The 23,409-nt window shown below is 43.8% G+C and overlaps 1 protein-coding gene across 1 annotated transcript in view; it reads right to left on the bottom strand.

The window, feature by feature from the left end:
* Positions 1-23,409, bottom strand: part of IQGAP1 (IQ motif containing GTPase activating protein 1) — a 275,070-nt gene that overhangs the window by 192,534 nt on the left and 59,127 nt on the right. The window contains exon 2 of the mRNA XM_077473422.1: positions 21,280-21,379. Coding sequence (XP_077329548.1) covers positions 21,280-21,379 — 100 coding nt within the window. The remainder of the gene's footprint in view (positions 1-21,279; positions 21,380-23,409) is intronic.

The following is a 23,409-nucleotide window of genomic DNA, read 5'->3' as shown; positions in this document are numbered from 1 at the left end:
TTTGCCTGGAACATTTTAACTCACAGGTTCCCCTCTCCATCTTTACTTGTGAGATGCCTGTCTCGTGCAAGCGCTTGCAGACAAAAAAGTGCCACTTATCAAAGCAGCCATCACTGTGCTAGCCGCATTGTTGGAAGGGCATGGAGGGAGAAGAGACACCTTGTCTAACCTCGCAGCCAACCTAGGACAGCACACAAGGTGGAATAAAGTGCTCCATGTCCCAGAGGGACAAAGTTATTATAATGCTGGCTCATTCACTCTGCTGGAGTGAGACATTTTTACTGTGAATGGAACTGATGATTCTCATGGAAGGTCTTACCAGTTGATTCAATATAGCAGATCGAAAGTAATTTAAAGTGACTTGAAGTGATTGTAAATTCTCGCTTTTTTTTCTTTATTAACAAACATGTTATACTCATCTCCTCTGTAGTGGTTTTGCATAGAGCAGCCCCAATTCTCTTCTTGGGTCTCTCTTCACTGCTCCTGGTCCCTCCCTCCTGTCGAGTGCCCCCACAGCAAGCAGCTTGCCATGGGGGCACCCGAGCCGAGCTGCAGCTCCGTGTGTCCACACAAAAATGGAGCTGGTCAGCCCCACCCTTCTCTCTCCCGATTGGCTACCTGACTTTGACATTCGATGGCGCCACTGCTGTGTCTCAGCCAATCGGGAGGCAGAGTACTGAACGGCCGAGGAACTTGTGGATATCGCTGGACAAAGATGGGGCTCAGGTAAGTATTAGTGGGTTCTGGGGAGGGTGCTACACACAGAAGGCTTAAAGTGGAAGTCAAAAAAAAAAAAAAAAAAACACATTTTAGTTTTTGCATTAACACAGCAATCAGTTAGAGGGCAGGAGGAAGGGGCATTACTTTGATCCTTGACCCGGGCTTTAGGCTGGATTTACACTTTTGCAATGACAGTCAGACATCGCATTTGATGTGCACCGCATTACTGTGCAGATCACATGCAATGTCTGTGCGATGCAAATTCCAGCCATACAAATTGTATGGCTAAAATCGCATTTACACCTAAATGGCGCAGGACCATTTTTTTTTTGGTCCGCACTGGAATCGAATTGCATGGGTGTTCACACCTATGCGATTCCTACGCCATTTGACAGTTTGCACTGCGATCTGATCTGGGGGTGTCAATAGCTTTACATTGACACCCGCACCGGTTCGCAGATGTCAGTGTGAACCGCCAGCAAGAGACATGTAAATGTGGGAACCCGCACTGGAATCTTGCTGGTTCCCATATCGCATATGTCTGAAGCAGGACTTTAGAGAAAACGGTACAAATCTAACAGTTCAAATCCTATGACAAATAAAACCATTCCAATATCTGCATTTGAATGGTGTATATAGCGGCTTGCCTAAAGTTTAGCTTTAAGTATTTTATTCCCAGTATATTAGGGCAGCTATTTTAACTAGGGCAATTCATTCTAATCTGCAAGTAGTTATGTTATCTAAAGTAAATATGCCTAAATAGCACTTTTATCTAAAGGGAAGTATTTGCATTGGAAATTATCCAGGAACCTTAACAAAAAATAAAAAAAAAGGAATTACAGAGCAGCTAGAATAGTGGTCTCCTATCAGGTTTTCTTGGATCTGTAGTACTTTGTAATTTAAAGCTGAACATCCTTGCCTTTAGTCTTACATCGTTGTACAAACTCCTCTCCTGAATTGAAATTGATTAAAGCAAAAAAAAAAAAAAAATCCAGGTTTTGCATACTGTATGTTCACATATTGTGTGCTTATTAGTGAGCAAATCTTAGTGGACAGGGTCACATGTTTTCCGGATTACCCAATCCTGTGGGTAACATACTATATGCAAAGCCTAGCAAAGGAGCTAAAAGCTAAAATAATATTTGTTAAAGGGGAAGTATAACTTCCTAGCTCATACAGCATAAATGACTACAAGAATCAAGGTAGGGTATTCTGTTTTTACAAAATGTGTATAAAAACAAAAAAATATTTTTTTTATTATTGAAAAATATAATATATATTTTCTGCATCTCAGGAGACTGTCAGTCCACACCCATCCAGAGAAATGTAATACATGGACTTCCAATTATATAAACCTATTTACTGACTGAATATAATCTTTGTTTACTTAGGTACTGTGCAGTAGTTAGTCGTAAAAAAATAAAAAATAAAAATAAAAATAAGTTTGTATACATCATAAATGCTGGTTAAAAAAAAATTTAAAAAACCCTGCAGAATTATGAAATTCTAACACCTTGGAAAATAATGGACACGTCTGTTATACTCTTCTCAAGAGCAAGAAGTACATTTATAATTTCACACTCAAGGAGCTTACCTGTCAAGCACTGAACTATGAAAGCACAAGCTTAAAGGGTTAGTTCACCTTTATAGAAAAACTGTAAAGGTGACCCAACACTGGACCCCATTCCCCACCCCCATTGTACTTATCGCTGGCGATCTTCAGTTGTCAGGGCTCCCGAATCTGCTCCACTGGTCTGGTGATTGGAAATCCCCTGCGCTGCCAGGACAGACCAGATAGAATCAAATTGATCGGTGCCATCCACCAGAGCAGCAAGAATTTCAAATCCCCCAAACCAGAGGCGCATCGACAGCCGAGGATCGACAGCAGCAAGTACAGCAGGTACCAGGGGAGGGGAGGTGGTCCATGTTAGGTCAGCTTTACAGTTTCTCTGTAAAAAGGTGAACCTTTTAAGCCAACCAAAATTCAGCCGGCTCAGCAGAGATTATTAGATCGGCTTCTGTCAAAGGGACACGTTGGAGAATTGCAGCTGCAGCCACCGATCAGTGCATTTTGTGGGTGCCACTGTCAGAATACAATTAGCTGGCGGGGGGGGGGGTATGGGGGCTCTCCATCCACATCCTTTGCCTGAACGTGAAAAAACAAACAATGTCTGGGCAGCTTTAGTGTCACCCTGAGAATGACAGATCAAAAGATATCTGCCCATACGCTACAGCCGCCACTCTCAACCAGGGCTCCATGGATCCCAAAAATTGCTAGAAGGTCCTTGAGCTGTGGCTCAAGGAAGAACCCCCATTTAATGGTGCCTGTATAATTCTGGGTCCAGAACTACATGGCTGTGCCAGCGACATGACACCAATAATCCTTTCAGCTGCGTGTATGGGTGCTATTCTGACCACCACCGTAAGGGAAGCATTTTTTTCCCCAGACTATCAATGTAAGATGCATTCTTTCCCCCTGATGAATTTCAACAGGAGTTCCCCAGGATCTGAAAAATGTATGGGTTCCTGTGGGCCAAAATGGTTGAGAAAGTTTGCTATAAAGTGTTGCCTTCCACTGATGGTGCCTGTACAGGGCAGTACTTCCATTTCCATTCATGAAAAGAGGCCTCATCAAACAGACTTGAAGCACTTGTCCTCCCATAGGGTAGATCCAACTACCATGATGGATTATTGCCCAAGGGGTCATGCGGGGAAGTGAACTCCAATAAAAAAACACAGCAAATTCATCCAAACCATCTGTACTCAGAGGCATAAAGTTATATTCTCAGAGGAACCTCTGCCTCTACGCTCTATCCACTCACCCACCAAAGTTAGGACCTTAGTCACGCAAGTGAATTGGTAGCAGTGATTCGAAGCAGCAGTAGAATTGATCAATTTTTCCGAGACTGACCTTTTGCAATGTTTGAAGCCAACTACACAATTACCAATTTTGGTATTTAATGCAACTATCCCAGTGCAGGTTAGTAAAGCAGAGGCAGTAGTGGCTGGAAAGGTGTCAAGAGGAAGGCTTGTTACCACTTAATCTGAAGGCAATGGGGTGATGTAGGGAGCCTGAGAAGGCATGTTACCACTTAAATCAAGGTGGAAAAGTGCAGAGGCTAGTCTTTTTAGGGTTGTCAGAAAGGAACACTATCTAGATTTGTATGGTTCAATTGGTGTCTTCAAGCAAATTAATCATTTCCAACAAACATCTCTAAAGCTGGCCATGCACAGTTTTTCGTGCGAACATCTGCGTAAAGATCGTTCAGCAGAACATCTGATAATACCAATCAATGACTATACAAATTTTCTATAAAAGGTCCCCAAAATTTTTGTTCAGTTGCCATGATAATATTGTGAACTAAGTGAATGCGATTCAGAACAGCAACATTTATGATTGGAATTAATTTGATGAGATCAGAAGAGGAAAAATTCCCCATCCTTATTCAATTTTACTCGTCGCTGCGGTTGATTTTGATTTAGCCACACAAACTATTATGTAATCAAACAACCATTTCAAAGACAACCATTTTCAAATGAGGTTCTACCAGTGTATAGATAGCTTTGAACCTCGTTCACCTGGGCATACTACAGCATACGTCAATGCAAGGGCCATTTTTGCTGCATGAGAATGCGCAGGTGTTCCGTGCATCCCCCTGTAGGCAGTCCCATTTAGGGCAATTGGGAAACAGTCGCTGCAATTACACAGCTGCTGTTCCTAATTTGATAACCATGTGGGTGCAGGTACACGGCTCAGAGCGCACAATGTGAATGAGGCCTTAGGGCTTACATTTGTGCCCTTCAAAATATTTTTTTATTTTTATTTTTACAGATAATGTAAAAGGCAGTAAAAAAAAATAAAAATAAATACATTTTGATGCAAGTTGTTTAGCTCATCAAGCTGTAGAAAAACACGTTCCAGGACATTTTTTTCTGCAGAAGCATTGCTTACAGAACCCATAGGAATGAATGTCAGCAGGGCAATAAATAGTATAGAGATAAGTTTTGTTTGCAGATCATAAACTGATCCCAGAAAGGGATATTTACTTAGTGAATGTTAATGGATAAGATAATGAAGCTAATAAAAAACAGTTTCACATTTATTAATTATTGGTCTCAAACTATTATTATCATTCACAATTTATATAGCACCAAAATTCATCTTAAAATGTATCTAGGATTGCCATTATAAAATTAGCAATTTTCCCCAAAATTTCCAATGTCGGCTTCTAGAAACCATCCTAGTAACTTGGCTAGATTTCCAGTACAAATTACAGATTAGCACAGATTTCAGACACACCTGTGTTCTTGTCTCGCACATTGTGCAATGACTCAATGAGTTTTGTATTCTTCATTTCTCAAATAGATGCTAGAAAGATTCTATGATCGCACCTTTTACAATATATATATATATATATATATATATATATATATATATAAAAAAAAAAACTACTATACTGTACTATGCAGTATTCCACAGACCTTCAGTGAATTTGAATTTGAACTAAGGACTAAAAAATAAATTGTGAACAGAAATGCTCCTTTGCTGGAGAAGAGACATGCAATGCAACCAGCCAATTAAAGAAGCAGAAGAAACCAGGGAGCAGATGCGAGGGACCACATAGATGTCGGATCATTGGAGAACAGGAGAGTATTCTTGACTTTAGCTCCACTTGAGCATACATTATAATGCGGTCAAGGTTACCTGTGGCCATTGCAGCAAACTGCCTGTGTAATATGCAGGGGGGGGGGGGCTGTGTGATGTAAGGGGGGAGGGGGGCCTGTGTGATGTGCAGGGGTGCAGAGGTGCAGGGGGCCAGAGATTGAGGGGGCTGTGTAATGTAAAGGGAACAAGTGAAGCACCTTAAAGTGAGGTAAACCTGTACTGTTATTATTACTATGTTAGGATTATTATCTTCATTTATTAGCAGGTGAATTCGGCCCTCCATGCATTCACATACATTGATTCTGGCCTTTAAGTGAAAAAAAGTTGCTGAATCCTGCTATAGGTATTATATATAAAAAAGGGGGGGTAGCCTTTTTCTATATAGTCATAGGCTGCACACACTCCATGGGAATTCTTATCTTAACTCCAGTGTGCTCCTGTTCCTTTAAGGGGGCTTGGGCAGCCTCCAGGCTCACCTGTCCCACATCTATCCATTCCATTCATGTGCTTCCACTGTGGAGACACTTATAAATTTGTAGTGTGAGGGTCGGTTCACACTAGGACGACTTGTCAGGCGACTTAGCCACCTGACAAGTAGCGTCCCGCTCTGTACAGTAGAACCGTTCTAATCGGAGTAACACAAGTCGCTCTGACTTAGAAAAAGGTTCCTGTATGACTTTAGAGGCGACTCGCATTGATTTTTTGCAAGTCGCCACAGTGGTTGCGTCCAGGTCGCCTGAGGCAGTCGCGCTGTAAGTCGTGCTGCCTCAGTGTGAACCGGACCTTAGGACAGCAAGCAACACAGGGTGCCGTGACGAGGCCTTGCAGCTTTTACATGCGTTTGCAAATGTGTGCTAACTAAACCCCTACTTTTAACAGACGGTTAGACGGGTAAATTTGGTTGGTCAGCAGACTGGTTGGTGAGTTGAGCTATGGAATTGTTTTTGTCTTATACGAATTCTTATCTTCACATCTATGGATAGGCCCTTTAGACCCCTTCCACACTGAGGTGTTTTTCAAGCGCTACAGCGCTAAAAATATTGCCTGCCTAGCACCTGAAAAAAGCCTGAGTGCTTTCACACTGGGGCACTGCACTGGCAGCACGTCACAAAAAGTCCTGCCAGCAGCTTCTTTGCAGTGGTGGAGGAGCGGTGAATACACAGCTCCTCCAACGCTCCTGCCCTTTGAAAACAATGGGCAGCGCTGCTATACCGCCGGCGAATCGTTAAAACAATGGTAAAGCGGCGCTATTTGTACCGCTGATGCCCAGCTGTGAAAGGGGTCTTATTGTCTATTTTTTTTGTCGTGAGGTAGACGGTAAGCGGAGCGCGGGTTACCACACCGGGCGCCAACGGCTGCTGCCTACTATTCTCCGGGAGTCCTTTCCTCACATTACTCTACAGACCTGCCATCCTGTAATAGGCAAGGTAAAAACGCCAACCAGGATCTGGGGGACCACAATAGGAATCCTTAAAGAGAAAGACCACTAAAAAGGACCTTACAAGTCATATACATCCACGCTGTAACCTTACAGCAGTAAGGTAAGGGGACACCCATATACTTACCACGCAGGACTGCACGGGATATCCACCAACTACAGCACTTTATTGAATGACGTTTATCAGCACCAAGCACTTTATATATTGGATACAGATCATCGTTAAACTGTGCACTTTAAAAGTGATTTATTTTGCTTTAGTCTGACATTGATTTTCTTTATATAATTAGTACTTTGTATTTTTGGTTCTTTTTCATACATGTAGATGATTTTTCTCAACCTTAGTCCTGCTTATTTAGTGGACTGTGGTATGCACTACTGTCACTTTGTGATTGCACGCTGGGAATTAGCACTTTAGCATTTATTTTCCAGCACGTGGGTTTATTACTACCCGCACTCTCGGATTTATTCGTTTGGATTGTGTATATGCATGATATATATTTTTTTTGTAGTATACATTTATATGTTGGGAACAGATTTGTGTACACTCAAGTTCCACTATCTTATATTATGCTTTGTTTTACTTGTAGCATCTGATCTTCTATTTAGGATCCGCTCAAACGTTATCATTTGATATTACTGATCCTTTCTTTTTTTTTTAAATTGAATATCTGGTACAGCGCACCACTATCCTTCTAATTGCTTATTGTCTATAGCCATGAGTGGCACAAGTGCAGTACAATGTCACTCAGCATGTACTGGAGCATGAAGGATGCTGTGGTCAGGCTGGAGAACTGAGAAAACCACAAATTCTGCTTTGAGATCTTTGTTAATTGACATGATGAGGACGGCCTTGGAGGAGCCTTTATTATTTCAGCTAACCCTTGAAAAAAGTTTTTTCCCAGTACTAAATACCAGAAGCCCCCAACAGAAGTTGCTATTACTTGCAGAGATGTTAAGTAACGTCACCATCACTGCCCTTAAATGAGCATGCAGCCTGTGTATCAGAATGGCTGCTACCATGACAGGCCTCTGATACAGGTGTTCAGCTCTATAATTGGACTCACTTTGAGCATAACACAACTAACAGATATTTCTGCTTTTAGGGATTATTTTTAGCCTTTTTAGGTCATGTCACGTGGACCCACCAGCTCCTTTTTTGCATACCTCTGATCTGAAACACTCCTAGCCGCTCCCTTCCACTCAACGCACTTCCTTTTCAGTAACGGCCACATTCATTAAAGGGACTTTTCATTTGAAATCTAAAAAGGCATTTCTCATTTTATGAGAAACCCGAAACAAGTCAGCTCATCTTTAGTAATCTCCAGGAGTAGTCTATAGTAGTTATGACAACCTAGTTTCATTAAAGTATAACCTAAGGCAAAACTTGTTTTTTAGTTTTGGATCGAGTGGAGAGGGATTATTAGAGCGCCTGGCAGGTTTTGTATGCCATTTTTGCCCCCTTAGGGAGATGCACTCTCTCTATTTGTCCAGTTTACCTTTGTCAGGGAAGAGAGAATTTGAGTTGTCATCAGAACAGGTAAAAAAAAAAAAAAGGCTAAATCTTCCAATGGAGACAGTTCTGGTGACAGTTCTGGGATTTCCTCATGTTGGAAGGCTTTCTTATCACTTCCTGTTGGTTCAATAGACTTCAATGGAGAAGCTGCAGAAAACTATGTAGTACGTTTTTTACCACGATTTTAACACAACTTGTGTTTTTTTAATCTGCTCAACAACAGAAGCATAGAAAATGCAAAACGTATAAAAAAACATGTGCAAAAAATGCATTGCAAAAAAAGCACTGCAGAAATGAATCAAAAGCAAACTGCATTAGGTGTGAACTGAGCCTAATGGACAAAGATGGCAAAAAAAAAACTCAAAAGGTTTATAGCCTTCTCTAAGGCCGGGTTCACACCGCTGCGCTGCGGATGCGGGATGCATCGCACACCTCCCGCCGGCAGTTCACACTGCCCTATGCGGACGGCTGGGAGTGTCAATGTTATGTTAATGACACCCCCAGATCCGTCCGCATATCGCAGTGCGATCTGCCGACTCGCACAGGAATCGGATCGCATGGTATGAACCCCCATGCGATCCGATTCTGTTGCGGACCAAAAAAAGGGTCCCGTGCGAGTTTGCTGCGGGAGCGCTGCGAATTCAGCCATACTATCTGTATGGCTGAACTCGCATCGCTACGGAGATCGGATGTGATTTGCGGTGCGAATCACATCCGGATCTCCCCCCGCAGCAGTGTGAACCCAGCCTAAAACCTAAAAAAACACAGATCGAAATTTGTCCAGCCACATTTCGATCTTGTGTGGTCCTCCATGTTAGGCAGAAGCACACTCCGTCACAATTCAGTCAATCAGGACTGCTGAGAAACCTTCATTCAGCAGCTTTCAGCCAATCAGCTGTAGCACTGATCAGTGTACGCTGAAAACAGAGAATCCCTGCTATCTAATGTAACGGCGGGGGGGGCTGGCGGTGATTGATGCATCATTTCTTGTTCATCCCGTTGACTGAACGAAAAAATTCAAAAAAGTTTTGCTTTTAGTCTTCAACTTAAACCTGAACTCCAGGTGTGATCTTAAATGCATAGTTCTATTGGTTAAGCTTGGCACAATTCAGGGGCAGGGGAGAAGAGGGGTGGTAATAACACAATATCCATCTGATCCAATCAGAGAATGCCTTGCATTCATTGACTATTTTATGACTAGTAAATGGCGGCAGTGCTGCGAAAGCAACCCCCTGGAATCAGTGAGCAATAGGCAACTGGTCGACACAAGATATGAATGATTGTGGTGAGCACTATAGTAGCACCAACTACAGGGATTGTCCGCTTCCACAGCAGTGCTATATTACCAAAAATATTGGGACGCCTGTCTTTACACGCACATGAACTTTAATGGTATCCGAGTCTTAGTCCGTAGGGTTCACTATTGAGTTGGCCCACCCTTTGCAGCTATAACAGCTTCAACTCTTCTGGAAAGGCTGTCCACAAGGTTTAGGAGCATGTCTATGGGAGACTTTGTGCAGGCCAGTCAAGTTCCTCCACCCCAAACTCGCTCATCCATGTCTTCATGGACCTTGCTTTGGTCACTGGTCCAAAATCATTTGGTAAAGGAGGGATTATGGTGTGGGGTTGTATTTTAGGGGTTGGGCTTGGCCCCTTAGTTCCAGTGAAGGGAACTCTTAAGGCGTCAGCATAAGTAGACATTTTAGACAATTTCATGCACCCAACTTCCTGGGAACATTTTGGGGATGGCCCCTTCCTGTTTTAACACCACTGCGCACCAGTGCACAAAGCAAGGTCCATAAAGACATGGATGAGCGAGTTTGGGGTGGAGGAACTTGACTGGCCTTCACAGAGTCCTGACCTCAACCCGAAAGAACACCTTTGAGATGAATTAGAGTGCAGACTGCGAGCCAGGCCTTCTCATTCACATCAGTGCCTGACCTCTCAAATGCGCTTCTGGAAGAATAATCAAACATTCTCTTAGATACACTCCTTTAAGCTGAACTCCTGGTTTAATCTTAAACCATAAGAGCGGGTTCACATATTTGCGTGGACGGTTTCAGGGTGATTTTTTTCAAAGGAGTTTGGTGCGGTTTCACTCATCGATTCAGGTGCAAATTATTTTTTTTATTTTTTTATGTGTATGACACTTGAAAGCACACCTGAATCAGACTGAAAATGTACAGGACTTTTTTTGAAGAATGCACCGAAAGTCCATTTGGTTCACATGTCATTCCAATCTGATGCTGTTCAAAACGCATACAGTTCGCATATTTGTAAACCAAGCCCTAATATTCTATACTTGTATGTAAAACAAGCCTCACATACACAGTACAAGGATAAAGTAAAATATAGTAAATCATATAAAATGCATTTAACACTATACTGGAACACCTGGTGTGTTCTGACCATAGGACTCTGCAATCACTGAACTGTTCCAGCTTCAGAATATTATACCTCTCAGTTAAAGGCCTCGTTCACACCGGCATACTTAAGCATACACTCATGCAAGGGCCATGTCTGCCCGCGCGGGGATGCACAGGTGTTCTGTGCGTCCGCAAGCAAGCAGTCATATTCATGCCAATTGGGACGCAGCAGCCGAATGGACACAGGCAATGCTTCAAATTTGACACCCAAGTGGGTGCAGGTGCGTGCCCCTGAATGCAAAAACAGTTTGAATTTGTGGCACACGCACCTGCACCCACATAAATGTGGATAGCCAAGAAACTTACCCTAGGGTGGGACCACTGCCTGCAGTACCTTCCTGCTGAAGGCTTGATCTGCGGCAGACAGCAAGTCCAACATAGTGTCAGAGAAATGTTGAGTCGTTGGACCAAGTAGCCACCTTGCAAATCTGTTCAGGCGTAGCACCGGTCCTTTCAGCCCAGGAAACTGCCGTGGATCTTGTGGAATGAGCACAGCCTGTAATGCCACGGATAGGCAAAGGCATCTATGCCTACTCCTTGGACTTCTTGGTAGAGAGAGAAGAATTTGTGTACTTTTAAGGTCTGTTGGCTGGCAATTTGGAGGTTGCCCCAAGCTTCGGAGACCATCAAGAAAACTTCTTGGTTCAGACCCCATTCTGCTTCCACCAGCCTCCTTCCGCTTAGTAGATCTGCTAGTAGATTCTGAGATCCCTTCAGGTGGACTGCTGAAAATGAGGCCACATTCTGTTCTGCTCAGTAAGTAGCTGACTGGCCAACTCTAGGAGCCCTCTGCTCCTGGTTCCTCCTTGCTTCAGTATATAGGCTACTGCAGTTGTATTGTCTGAAAGAACCTGAACAAGATGACCTCTTACTACAAGTTGAAAGGCTAGGAAACTGAGAAAAATTTACCTCAGTTCCCACCAATTTGAGGATTTTTGGGCTTCAGACTTGGACCAGACCCCCTAAGAAGTCTGACCATCCAGATGGGCTCCCCAGCCTCAAGAACTCGCGTCCGTTATTAGACGTTTGTCCAGGGGAAATACTTAAGAGCTTTTGTCAGGTTGGATGGATTCCTCCAACACCAGAGCAACCTCTTTATATTTTAGGAAAGCTTTATCTGTTTCCCTAGTGGCTCCTGGTGTGACTAACTGCATAAGATGTTTAACTGGAGGGGTTTGGAATGTAATCTGGACCACTGAATGGCAGAAATTGATGCTGTAAAAAGGCCTAAGATCACCATAGCTGACCTCACTGAGAGGTTGTTCTGAACCTGTTTTACAGCTGATTGGATCTTCTCCCTTTTTTCCTGCGGTAGGAAAACTTTTTGGAGCACCGAGTTTATGGTATAACCCAGAAATGTAATCTCCTGTGAGGGTTCCAGATTTAAATTTCCCAGATTTAGGAGCTACCCTACGTTCCTGAGGTGAGCCTGGGACACCTGGATATTTGACAGGACTTGTTCTTTGGAGTCTGCAAAGAACAACAGGTCGTCCAGATAGGGGACAACTGAAATCCCTCTCAACTTCAGAGCTTCAGCTGTTATATTTGTGAAGATTCTGGGGCATGATGAAAGTCCGAACGGCAGAGCTCTGAATTGGAGATGCCCGATTTATCAGAACCTGTAGATAAGCATCCTTTAGATCTAGGCATGCCAAGAGCAGCAGTTACGACTAGCACACAGCTAAACCACCACCAAGTCAAAAAAGAAACAGAAACCCAGAGCAGTGTTACAGTAAGGCACCCACTCCACGCTGCAGGGTCTGAGTGAAGTAACCTCTGACCTTCCAGCCACAGGCTCCTCTCAGGGAGGAACAACAACAAAAAACACAAAAGCCCATATGGATCAGAATAAAAAGGCACCACTGTACCCCTCTTACCTGGGCTTGACTGGTGCTTGGTGTGCCTGCATCCGCTGTGGCTGTCGGTCTCTCCTCCATTTTAGCAGAGAACGCAACAAGGAGTGACAAAACTCTCTGGTTTTTAAATGTACACGGTCCCCACGTCATCAGCGAGGGCCAGACCCAGAAAAGCGCTGGTCAATGGACCTGCCCCCTAAATCCTTGCATTCCAGGCATTTGGAAGCACAGGCGCCACGCCCCCCACAGGAGGCCTCGTCCCTGGACATCACGTCACCTGCCGGCCGGGACCCGGAACCGACATGCGAGACATGCCCGGCAGGCCACCAGAGCCATACAAGCGGAATCTGGGCACTCAGACACCGTACCACCTGCAGGCCCTAAACTCCCCTGAGATGGAGAGACCGGGAGCTCCAGAACACTCCCCACCTGTACAGGGGGGTGTTGGGATGGTCACTGGAGACAACAAAGATGGTTAGCCTAACACCCTTCAACCCTGGAGAGAGAGTAGCTCCCTGGTTCCAGAACATGCTTCCGCCATGGCGGAGGAAACACAATAACTGAGGCCATTGGTGGAAAAGGAGGGATTTAAAAGCTGCATGTGATTCCTGTGAAGAAGGTGGAGCTACGCTCTCTCCAAGGTTGTCCTGAAAGGCAATTTGAGATAAGGGGGGGGGTTTGGTTTTCTATGCTCATGCTCTACTCTCTGTCATCTATACCTTCCTGTAGGAGTTCTTTTTGTCTCCAAAACACGACTGCACCAGGACATAATAAACTCTTTTATTGGGAAAAAGGTGGTGTCCTGGCAACACATTCAATGTTGCAGGCTCTACTAATATCACAGAGTGCATTTTAATATTGACTATACTTCAGGCTAAACCACATCGTACTCTGGGCTGGTCTCCAAGCAACAAATAACAGAAACAGCCGGGGACCAGCAACAGCTGTAGGTGATGAGTCACATCCTGCTAATATCACTATCTCCAACCATCACCAACTTAGACTTCCTTTTAGCAAGCTTCATCTGAGCAGTCTGCGGCTGAATGGAGTATATAGGCCTCCTCTACACTCAGCATCTGCAATGCAACATGTTAGGCCAGAAAGGAGCTAGATGAACACTGACAGCAAGGGCATTAGAGGCGACAATGGGCTATGTACCACAGCAAAAAAGGGATAACATTACACAAATGGTGACCCAGATAGGGTTTTGATGACCTTCCAAAGCTAGCAAGGCATGCTGGGATACTTATTCATCCCCTTCATTACTGCAGAGCCTCTGGGTGCTTAAAGTGCAACTTAAAGATTATGTTCCTCCAACACTTCATATTCCTGATGCGTGCCTTCTGTACCATGTACTTGTATGAGAAAGTATCCAGTTCTGTTTGTATTGCTTTCGTTGTGTGAAAAACCTTACTTTCCTGCCAGTCCCTCTGCTTTCCCATTAAAAACTGCCCACACTAAGCTCCACAAATTAAGCTGGTCCAGCAGACTCCTGGGACACTTGCATCACATCTCTCAGGAGGCTGCATTATCGGCACAGACGGCCACAGGGCAGATTGCGCGTGTCATCCAAACTACCTGCCTGTACCCACAGAGGCAGCCAACTGAAGAGGTCCAAGATGGCACTGTGGGACTCCCTGTGTGGCACCCTAACAGTGTGACAACACTGGATTCACTGTGCAGGGGAGTATGTGCTTTGAAGAGCACTGCTGCACTACAAGCAAACAACATTGAATGAATGAATGAATGAATGAAATACTTGTATAGCGCACAATGCGAACTGAATCGCCTCTAGGCACATTGGGGGTGCTGAGTAAAATTTAAAAGGCCAATTACAAATTAGTTCATAATACATATATATAAAATCTTTGGACTACATATGCATACATTCATGATCAAAAAATTGATTAATGAAGTCAAGAAATAACTGGAAAAGTAAGGAGAGACAAGTCCTATACTTGCTTCCTATGCAGTCATACAACACAACATCACCTTCAGTAAAAGTCAAGGGTAACGCCCACCCTATTTTTTAGTTTTATGTAGGAGTGGAAATCGGTTATAACTCCGATATTTTATTTTTGTCTGGGTCACCAAAAGAAAAGATTTTTTTTTTTCTAACTTCCTGCCTCAATTGCCAATTTTATGGGGACATAAAGCAGGATCATTCCCAGCAAGACTGCCGACCACAGCAAAAACCAGTAAGAGGTTCTAACCCTTTGGTGCGTAGATATAAAAAGACATCGGAGTTTGGGAGTAGGAATTATTTTTGTAAAGTCGGAAATGATTTTATGGATTTGTTGTCAATGAGGTCTGATAGTGAAGTTATACCTTTAGCTTTCCAGCATTCATAAGATAGGTTCTAACCCTTTCACATATACTGTACATCTATGGATGGCTTTGCTAGTTTTTTTTAACCACTTGGGGACCACCCCATACGTACGTGATCCAGCATTTCTGGGTTGGGGGCACGCGCGTGCGCCGTCTCATTTGTGCTGTGATTCGGTATACCACAAGTCAGTCAGCGAGTCCCAGATAATGATTTATGGCCGGGACCTGCCGATCAGCTTAGCGAATCACAGTACAGAGGCAGAGCCCTAGGTTTCCTAAGACAGGGCTCTGTACACAGATCAGCGATGTGGCTGTTTTTTAATCCCTGCAAAGCAGAGGGATAAATCAGCCACTTCGATTAGTAAAAGCAGCACATATTACACATTGTTAGGCACACAGTTAACCCATTGATTGCCCCTAGATGCCAACCCCTTCCCAGCCAGTGTCATTAGTACAGTGTATAGTATTAGCATTGATCACTGTATTAGTGTCACTGGTGATGTCAATATAACTCAGTTCCCACCTAGTGTAAGTTGGTGTCAGATTGTCCTCTGCACTACTACAGTACCACTAGAAGTCGCTGATCACTGCCTACTAGTATAAAAGAAAAAAAAATTCCAGTATATATAGATCATTTGGAGACGCTATAAACTTTCATGCAAACTATTCAATATACACTTACTGGGATTTTTTTTTACCAAAGACATATAGCAGAATACATTTTTTTAAATGTTTTTAATGCGATAGGTTTTTGTTTGATTTTTTTTCGAAATTTTTGTTTTTTTTTGTTTACCGGTATTATAATAAAGAACCCAGTGATAATCAAATACCACCAAAAGAAAGCTCTATTTGTAGGAAAAGGGACATAAATTTCCTTTGGGTACAGTGTTGTATGACTGAGCAAGTGCCAGTTAAAATAGTGCAATAGCAGAAAATGCTCTGGTTATGAAGGGGGTAAAATCCTCCGGAGGTCAAGTGGTCAATGTAATTGAAAAAAAATTAGCCATTCTACCACTTCTTTAAAGTAAAAGGCACATGATGTCTAGAAGTGAGGTCATCCTCTGCCTGACTAGGCTTTTCCTTCCCCACCTCAAGGAAGAATCATGAGCTACGGCCACAGGAACAAAGCTCTGCAGAGCAAAGTTAATATCAACACTGTGACTAATCATGTTTTTACAAAAGCCTAGAATGATACTGCACCCTTCTCAGAAACCACATGACCGAACCTCATCACAAGCAGACTGGCACCACTTGGTCCATGCATTTCAGACCTGGTTCACACTGACGCAAATTGTGATGCGATTTTGATCCGTTCTGAATGCATAGATTTACATGTCATCTGAAAGAGCATGGTTTTTAATGAAGGCCGTTTACAACAATGTTGTGTGATTCTGATGCGGCTAAAAAAAGGTCATATGCGAGTTTGTTCTGGTGCAGTGCAAATTTGGCTTCATAGACTTCAATTTGCATCAAGTACGCATTAAAATTACATTTGACAGAAATCACACTGTGAATACGCACCGCATGTAATTTGCACTACAGCAGTGTGAACTGAGCCAAATTCAGAGAAAACTTTTTGTTTAGCTACTTTAACACTGATGCGTCAGCGGTAAAGCGCCGCTATTCTTAGCGGCGCTTTACCGTCGCTATTCAGCCGCTAGTGGGGTGCTTTTAACCCCCGCTAGTCAAAAAAGGGTTAAAATTGCCCGCAACCGGCGGTTTGGCAGTACTGCCCCATCTAATTCAATGGGCAGGGGCGCTTTACTACACACAGCTCCTATAGCGCTGCAAAGATACTGCTTACAGGACTTTTTTTTTACCGTCCTGCAAGTGTACTGCTCCAGTGTGAAAGCCCTCGGGCTTTCACACTGGAGAGACCGTGTAGCACCTGTAAAGCGCCTCAGTGTGAAATTAGCCTAATGCCGCGTACACACGATCGGATTTTCTGATGGGAAATGTTCAATGTGAGCTTGTTGGCTGAAAGTCCGACCGAACTGAGCAATCAAAGTTGATCGCTCGGTTTCCAGTGCTCTGTGAGCCGAGAGCTGGTAACTGTCAATCTCTGGCCCCGGCTGGCTCAGGCTCTCAGTGGCACACTGGGAGGCCAAGCCGGGTGCCGGTCCAGGCATCTGAGTGGATCCAAAACCTTCCCGAGCCTGGAGGGGCTCTGTGACATCAGCAGGCTTCAGCCTGCTGAAAACGGGTCACAGGAGTGCAGAATGAACTGCATTCCTGTGATCCATAGGAGATGTACAGCCAAACAAGCTTTGGCTGTACTTCTTTAAAATCTGTATTATAGAGTGGAGTTCAGAGACACAAGACCCCACACTGGAGGCATTTTTCAGGCACTTTAGCGCTAAAAATAGCGCCTGTAAAAAGCCCCAGCTGCAATACATTTTTGGGACGCCCTGCCAGCGCAGCGCCACAGTGTGAAAGCACCCGGGCTTTCTCACTGGGACACTGCACTGGCAGGGCATCACAAAAAGTCCCACAAGCAGCTTCTTTGCTGTAGGAGTGGTGAATACACCACTCTTAAAGCGTTCCTGCCCATTGAAATCAATGGGCAGCGCCGCAGCAGTAGCATTTTGGGGGCAGTTTTAACCCTTTTTCAGCCGCTAGCGGGGGTTAAAAGCATCCCGTTAGCAGCCAAATAGCAGCACTTTACCGCAGCCAAATACAGCACTTTACCGCCAACACTGGCAGTGTGAAAGTGCCCTAAGAAAAATGTCTGAAACTGGTGTTCCAAGATGAGTGTATTGGTGCATTTACACTGTACGTATGCGCGTTTGTCAATCGAAAAGAAGCTCCTGCTCCTTTTCGGGGACAGGCTTCATGCAATTTTTAAAGACACGGTTCACCACGATTGCCGCACAGGAGTCGCAGCAGAATCGCATTGTATTTGGGATGCCATTGACGGTAACAACACCCAAAAGTGCGTTGCATGTTCTGCAGCAACTGCCATGTAATTTGGGATTATAGGCAGATTTGCAGTGATTCAAAGTGTGAATGGGGCCTAAAGTATGTTATAATCTTCATCTACGTATATTTTTTTTTTCACAGCACCTTCTGGGCATGACAGTGATGAAGAAACGTAATCATAAAGGACTTTCTGTGCCGTGTCACTATGTCCGTATTCTTGTGGCGAGAGATGGGAGGTCACAGTAGAATGCTGACCTCCACATTCCACACACACTCCCAGCTGAGCGAGAAACACGATCGAGTCATTAACTTCTAACAGCAAAAACATAGCCGCCCTTCACATTCATCTGCTGGATGTGAATAACGTCCATGTGACTGTCCACATCTAATATATTGTGAAACGGACAGGAAGGACTGCATCATTTAGTTTAACTGCAATATGTGGTTGTCCCCCTTCCTATGCAGACGTGTCAAGCCAATCTCCAAGCACACTGCTAAATACAGTAAAAATATACATATAACCAAGGTTTAAGCAGCCAAAAAGTTTTTGAATACGGTTTAGCCGCTCTTAGCCCACGTACACACGGTCGGAGATTTTGCCAACCAAATCCGTCGGATTTTGCCCGTCAGATTTAGTCCAACGGATTGTGTCCGAAACTGTTGCATACACACGGTTGGGCCAAGTTGACGAAAAATCCGATCTTTCAGAACGTGATGACGTAATTTCGTTACGATGGGACTACATTCAGGCTAGTAGCCAATAGCTTTGATGTAGGAATTTGATCTGAGCATGCGTGGCACTTCGGGAAATATTTCCAACATGTTGGAAAATTGGGTCGGACAGAGATTCGGACGGAATCAGTCCGATGCATACCACACACAGTCGGATTATCCGACAACACGGGCCGATAAGACTCATTCCGACAGATTCTCCGACCGTGTGTACAAGGGCTTACAATGCAGGCACACCAACTATTAAGCATAGCCAGGTCAGTGATCTCACTCTTCTTCACTGCAGTTTACCAAAACAGCTTGGTCACCAACCTGCCCCTGTTGATTGGACAAAGAAAAAAGCATCACAATACGGATGAGTTTATCGTTCCGCTTTCCAAACTAAAGCGAAATATTGGAGGAATGGGAAGAGCCCGTGAACCAAAAAAAGTCATCAAGTGGCTTTGCATTCCAGATCACGTAAAGTGGTTGTAAGCCTGACATGAAATATGAGCAAAGCATATCCCACTTTAGTGTGTGCTTGTCTTGGTTAAAGTCTTACTAGACCCACAACAGTAAAATGATTATTATTATATAGGCATTATATAGCGCCAACAGTTTGCATAGGGCTTAACAAAATTAAGGCAGATATTACATTTTAGTACAAGAGGAATCAGAGGGCCCTGCTCACTAGAGCTTCAGTCTATATATACAGTATGGCATGCTTGTTCTACTCACTGTGGAGCCTGAGGGGTTAATCCTGCACATTGTGTACAAAGGCTGGGTGATCCCGTCTTCTCTGATCCACCCATTCTTTACTGTACCAATCCAACTCCTGAGAGCAGACAGCCTTGGGCGCACTCTGCACATGCTCAATTTGGTGTGTATTGCTAGAGGTTTTTTTTTTTTTTTTTTTGGGTGGGTGCATGTGATCAGCAAAGGGCCAATCAGCACTGTCCAGACAAAGTGCCAAGGGTCCGGCAGCCTCATAGGACAGTCAAGAATGAAAAGTCCTCCTACAAGCTTTAACCAGGCACTGACAGAAGTCGCAAGAATGCTATAGCAAAAAGGTATTTGGTGGTATTCACTAAAATAATTGCATTCCCATGTCCTGTGTCCTGTGGGAGACCAGATATAGTGAATGCAGTGTGCTGGGTTTAGTAACACTAGTTACAAGTACTAAGTGTCATTTCTGTCTGCTGTTTCGTTCCTCTGCCATCAGCATGATTCTCTTTTGACAGAAGAAAAAAAGCTGACAGGGAGGGACCTCTAGGCGATTGAAAGCATCAACTCTGTTCCTGTGTGCTTTGTGAAGGGGAGTGTGCCCCTTCCCTCAAATTAGCTGTCAGAGCTCTCCTCACTGAGCTCTGCAGAGGGAAACTTCAGCTCTTCGTCCCTTTTTTCTGAGAGCTCAGATAAGCTTTATAGATTCTGGACTTTGAACGACTATAGAGAAGAGAGGGCTCAGATAAACATGTATAACTCATACAGGAGGATTGGTTTTGTCTCTGTGTGTTACATGAGGCCAGTCACTTCAATGGGTATATAAGGGTTTACATCCACTTTATTGAATATCTGGCCTTACAAATAATGCTACCATGAGCTTGGTTTAACCAATGCTATTTATAAACATTGTACAGTAAGTGGTTAAAGTGGTTGTAAACTCTACAACAACTTTGCCCAATGTAAATCAGCATAAAAACCCTACTAAACACTGCTTGCTTAGTATTGTTGTAATCCTTTTTGTTCTTTAGAATGACATCACTGAGCATGCCCAGATCTCCCCTGATTTACGGCACACTCTCTATGTGTTTGTCTATCTGTTATCAGGTCTTCCTATGGCACACCACTGATATCCCAGGAGGCTTCATAAATCACTCAGCTTCCTCCTACACCCCATGAGACCATGTGACATGACATGCAGTGTAAACCTGGCCATTACTGCATTCTTATCAGCTGAAGCTGATAAGACTGATACAGGCAAACAGACAATCAACACAAGTAAATACTATGAAATAAAACAAGTCAGCTATGAACAGGGAAGCAAGATTGCCATAGAAACGTTGGATTGAGAAGGAGGCTTGGTTAGCAGTACAGGAAGTGCTCAATGTAAGGGCGGAAATACACTCCACTGTGGACTCAAAACAATACTTAAAATGGTGCTGCCTAACCCCTGGAAACAAGTTTTTTAAAGTTTCTTTAAACAGTAAGTAATATGCGATTTGAGCTGGATTACAGTGGCTATAGTCTGATAATTACTTATTACAATAGACTAAATGAAAAAAGCATCAGAGTTTACTTCCTCTTTAAAGGGCATCTATCTCAATCATAGAGCCATTTTGGGGTGACAAAGCTGACTCACTGTACTGTATCTATGACGGAGCAGCACTATCACCCTAGGATAGGAGGTTAGGACTACAGAATACCTCCTTCCTCCTCCTCTCCCCTATAACATAGTGAGGAGGTGTTCTGTCATCCACTGAGAAAGCAAGACAGGTGTAATCCCGCTCTATTCTATCCAAAACTAAACTTCATTTAAATTTTAAGCTTACAGACTGGAGCAGATTTTTTGACCACTAATTATACATCAGTGAGCGGTTTTATGTAGAAATAATATTTAAAGGATTCTGTAAGGATTGGCAAAGGAAAATGTTGTCTTTTTAGAGTTTCATGAAATTGAAATCATTGGTTATTCGTACCTCTTTGCTTCCTCCAAATGGCACAGGTATTCATATGCTACATTCTGACGTCTCCGCTCGTCCATCTCCTCTGCGGTGAGCCTTTCATCGTCCAGCACCGCTGTAGACATAAGATTGCAGACATTAGGTATCCCACCATAACCGAATAAAAAAACTTAAACAAGCTAATCCAACAGATCTGCACAGAATGCATTCTCTGTAGGCAGAATAGTAGTTATAATAAGAACCAATCATTCCAATTGTCGGTTTTGCAAGGTATATGGAAAATTAAAGGAAATTTGTATTTAAACTGGCTGTAAGACTCTAAAATGACAAATGAACAAAGCATATCCTTCCAAAGCATGCAATTGCCTCTATCCAAAGCACCAAGTGTGACTTCTGTCTAGCCCTCGTTTCTCTGCTATCTGCTTCAAGCGGAGTTCCACCCAAAAGTTGAACTTCTACTCATTTGTTTCCTCCCCCCTCTGATGCCACATTTGGCACCTTTCAGGGGGGTGGGGGGACAGGATACCAGTCTTTGACAGGTATCCTGTTCCCACTTCCAGGAGTCCGGGCCGTGGCCCACGACAACACCGCGGGGCACCCTCCTCCTCTTCCTGTCACCGGGCCAGTAGGAGAGAGGAGCGGGGCCTCGCACATGCGCAGTAGGGTTCCCGGCGTGAAGCCGTAAGGCTACACCGCCATGTACCCTTACCCGCAATGGCAGTGGCAGCACCTGACAGCTGATGGAAACATCAGCTGCGGTGCTGACATTGTGGGACTCCAGGACAGGTAAGTGTCTTATTGTTAAAAGCCAGCAGCTGCAGTATGTGTAGCTGCTTGCTTTTACATTTTTATTTTTTTTGAGCTGAACACTGCTTTAAGTAATTTATGGCAATCTATGTCAACATCAGACAAATCCAAAAATCAGCGAACCCCCCTTCAGGTCACAGCAGGCGACTGCCAGCCACAGCTGTGCGTGTTTCCCTAGGAGACTGTCCATTCCCTCTACTCAGGTCTCAGATTACACTCAGCTCTATGCTGTGCAGTGTGTGACATCAGATCCTGACTTCTGGAACTGAGAAATGCTGTGTAAAGTCTGCACCTTGAACATATATAGGAGGAGAGAGAGTTGCAGATAAAACAGCTGAAACTTACGGAGGAGGACTTGTTTAATTTCTGTGCAACGCCTAATACCCGTCACTTCCATTGATATATGTAGAGGCCTATAACTATTCTAACTTGCTGCTAGGTTTTTTTTCTGGATCAGTGACTAAGAAAAGCATTGAAACTAATCAATGTGGCTGAAAGTTTAGCTGCACTCATTCCTACATTCACTTTTTCTGCATAATTACTTTATTAGGACAAGTGCAATTAGGAATATTAACTGGCTGGCCAAAGTCTGTGATAAAGCAGGTAACTGGTAAAATGTTTAAAGCTGAACCCCAGTGAAGAAAAAATAAAAAAATAAATAAATTAGTAGCCCTTTGAAGTGTGCTCCAGCCTGTTAAAAAAAAGGAGTTAAATGTCAGTAGCTACAAATTCTGCAGCTGCAGACTTTTAATATAAAAGGACACTTACCTGTCTAGGTATCTAGCAATGTCGTCACCCCTAGCCAAGCCATCTGCTCCAGGTACAGGCGACGGTATCTTCACTAAGGGAAACAGGAAGCGAAGCCTTGTGGCTTCACAGCCTGTTAACTACTGTGCATGCGCGAGTTGCACTTTCTGAACGGTTCTGCTGTCTGCTGGGACCCAGAAGGCAGCGGGGGAGGTCTGAAATTCCATAGATCGCCGCGATCTTACCTGAAAGTGGGAGTGGGTACCTGGTATTCACAGGGTGCGAACAAGCGGAGATTCCCCCTTTTGGGTGAACCTCTGCTTTAAAGGATAGGCTCACCTTTAGGAGCAAGTTGCATATCTGTATTTAATGGTTAACATGTCCCTATTCATATGGCTCCCACCACTAGAAACCCCTTCCCTGTGACATCTTAAAAATGGTGCTTATGGGGGACCCCGCCCACACAGGCACGTCATTCATTCACAGTAATCTGTGAAAAGAGAAAAATACAAGTACCGTCCGCTACTGCAGCAGACTGCTTGTAGCTCCTAATGAATTGTGGGGGGGCGCTAATGAGCATTCTTGTAGTTC

This window comes from Lithobates pipiens, unplaced genomic scaffold (assembly GCF_037356315.1).
Source record: "Lithobates pipiens isolate NorthernLeopardFrog02 unplaced genomic scaffold, aLitPip1_a1.2 Scaffold_8, whole genome shotgun sequence".
In the NCBI taxonomy this organism is placed as follows: domain Eukaryota; kingdom Metazoa; phylum Chordata; class Amphibia; order Anura; family Ranidae; genus Lithobates; species Lithobates pipiens.
The sequence above is the reverse complement of the archived record's forward strand: the minus strand, read 5'-3'. Positions and strand labels throughout refer to the sequence as shown.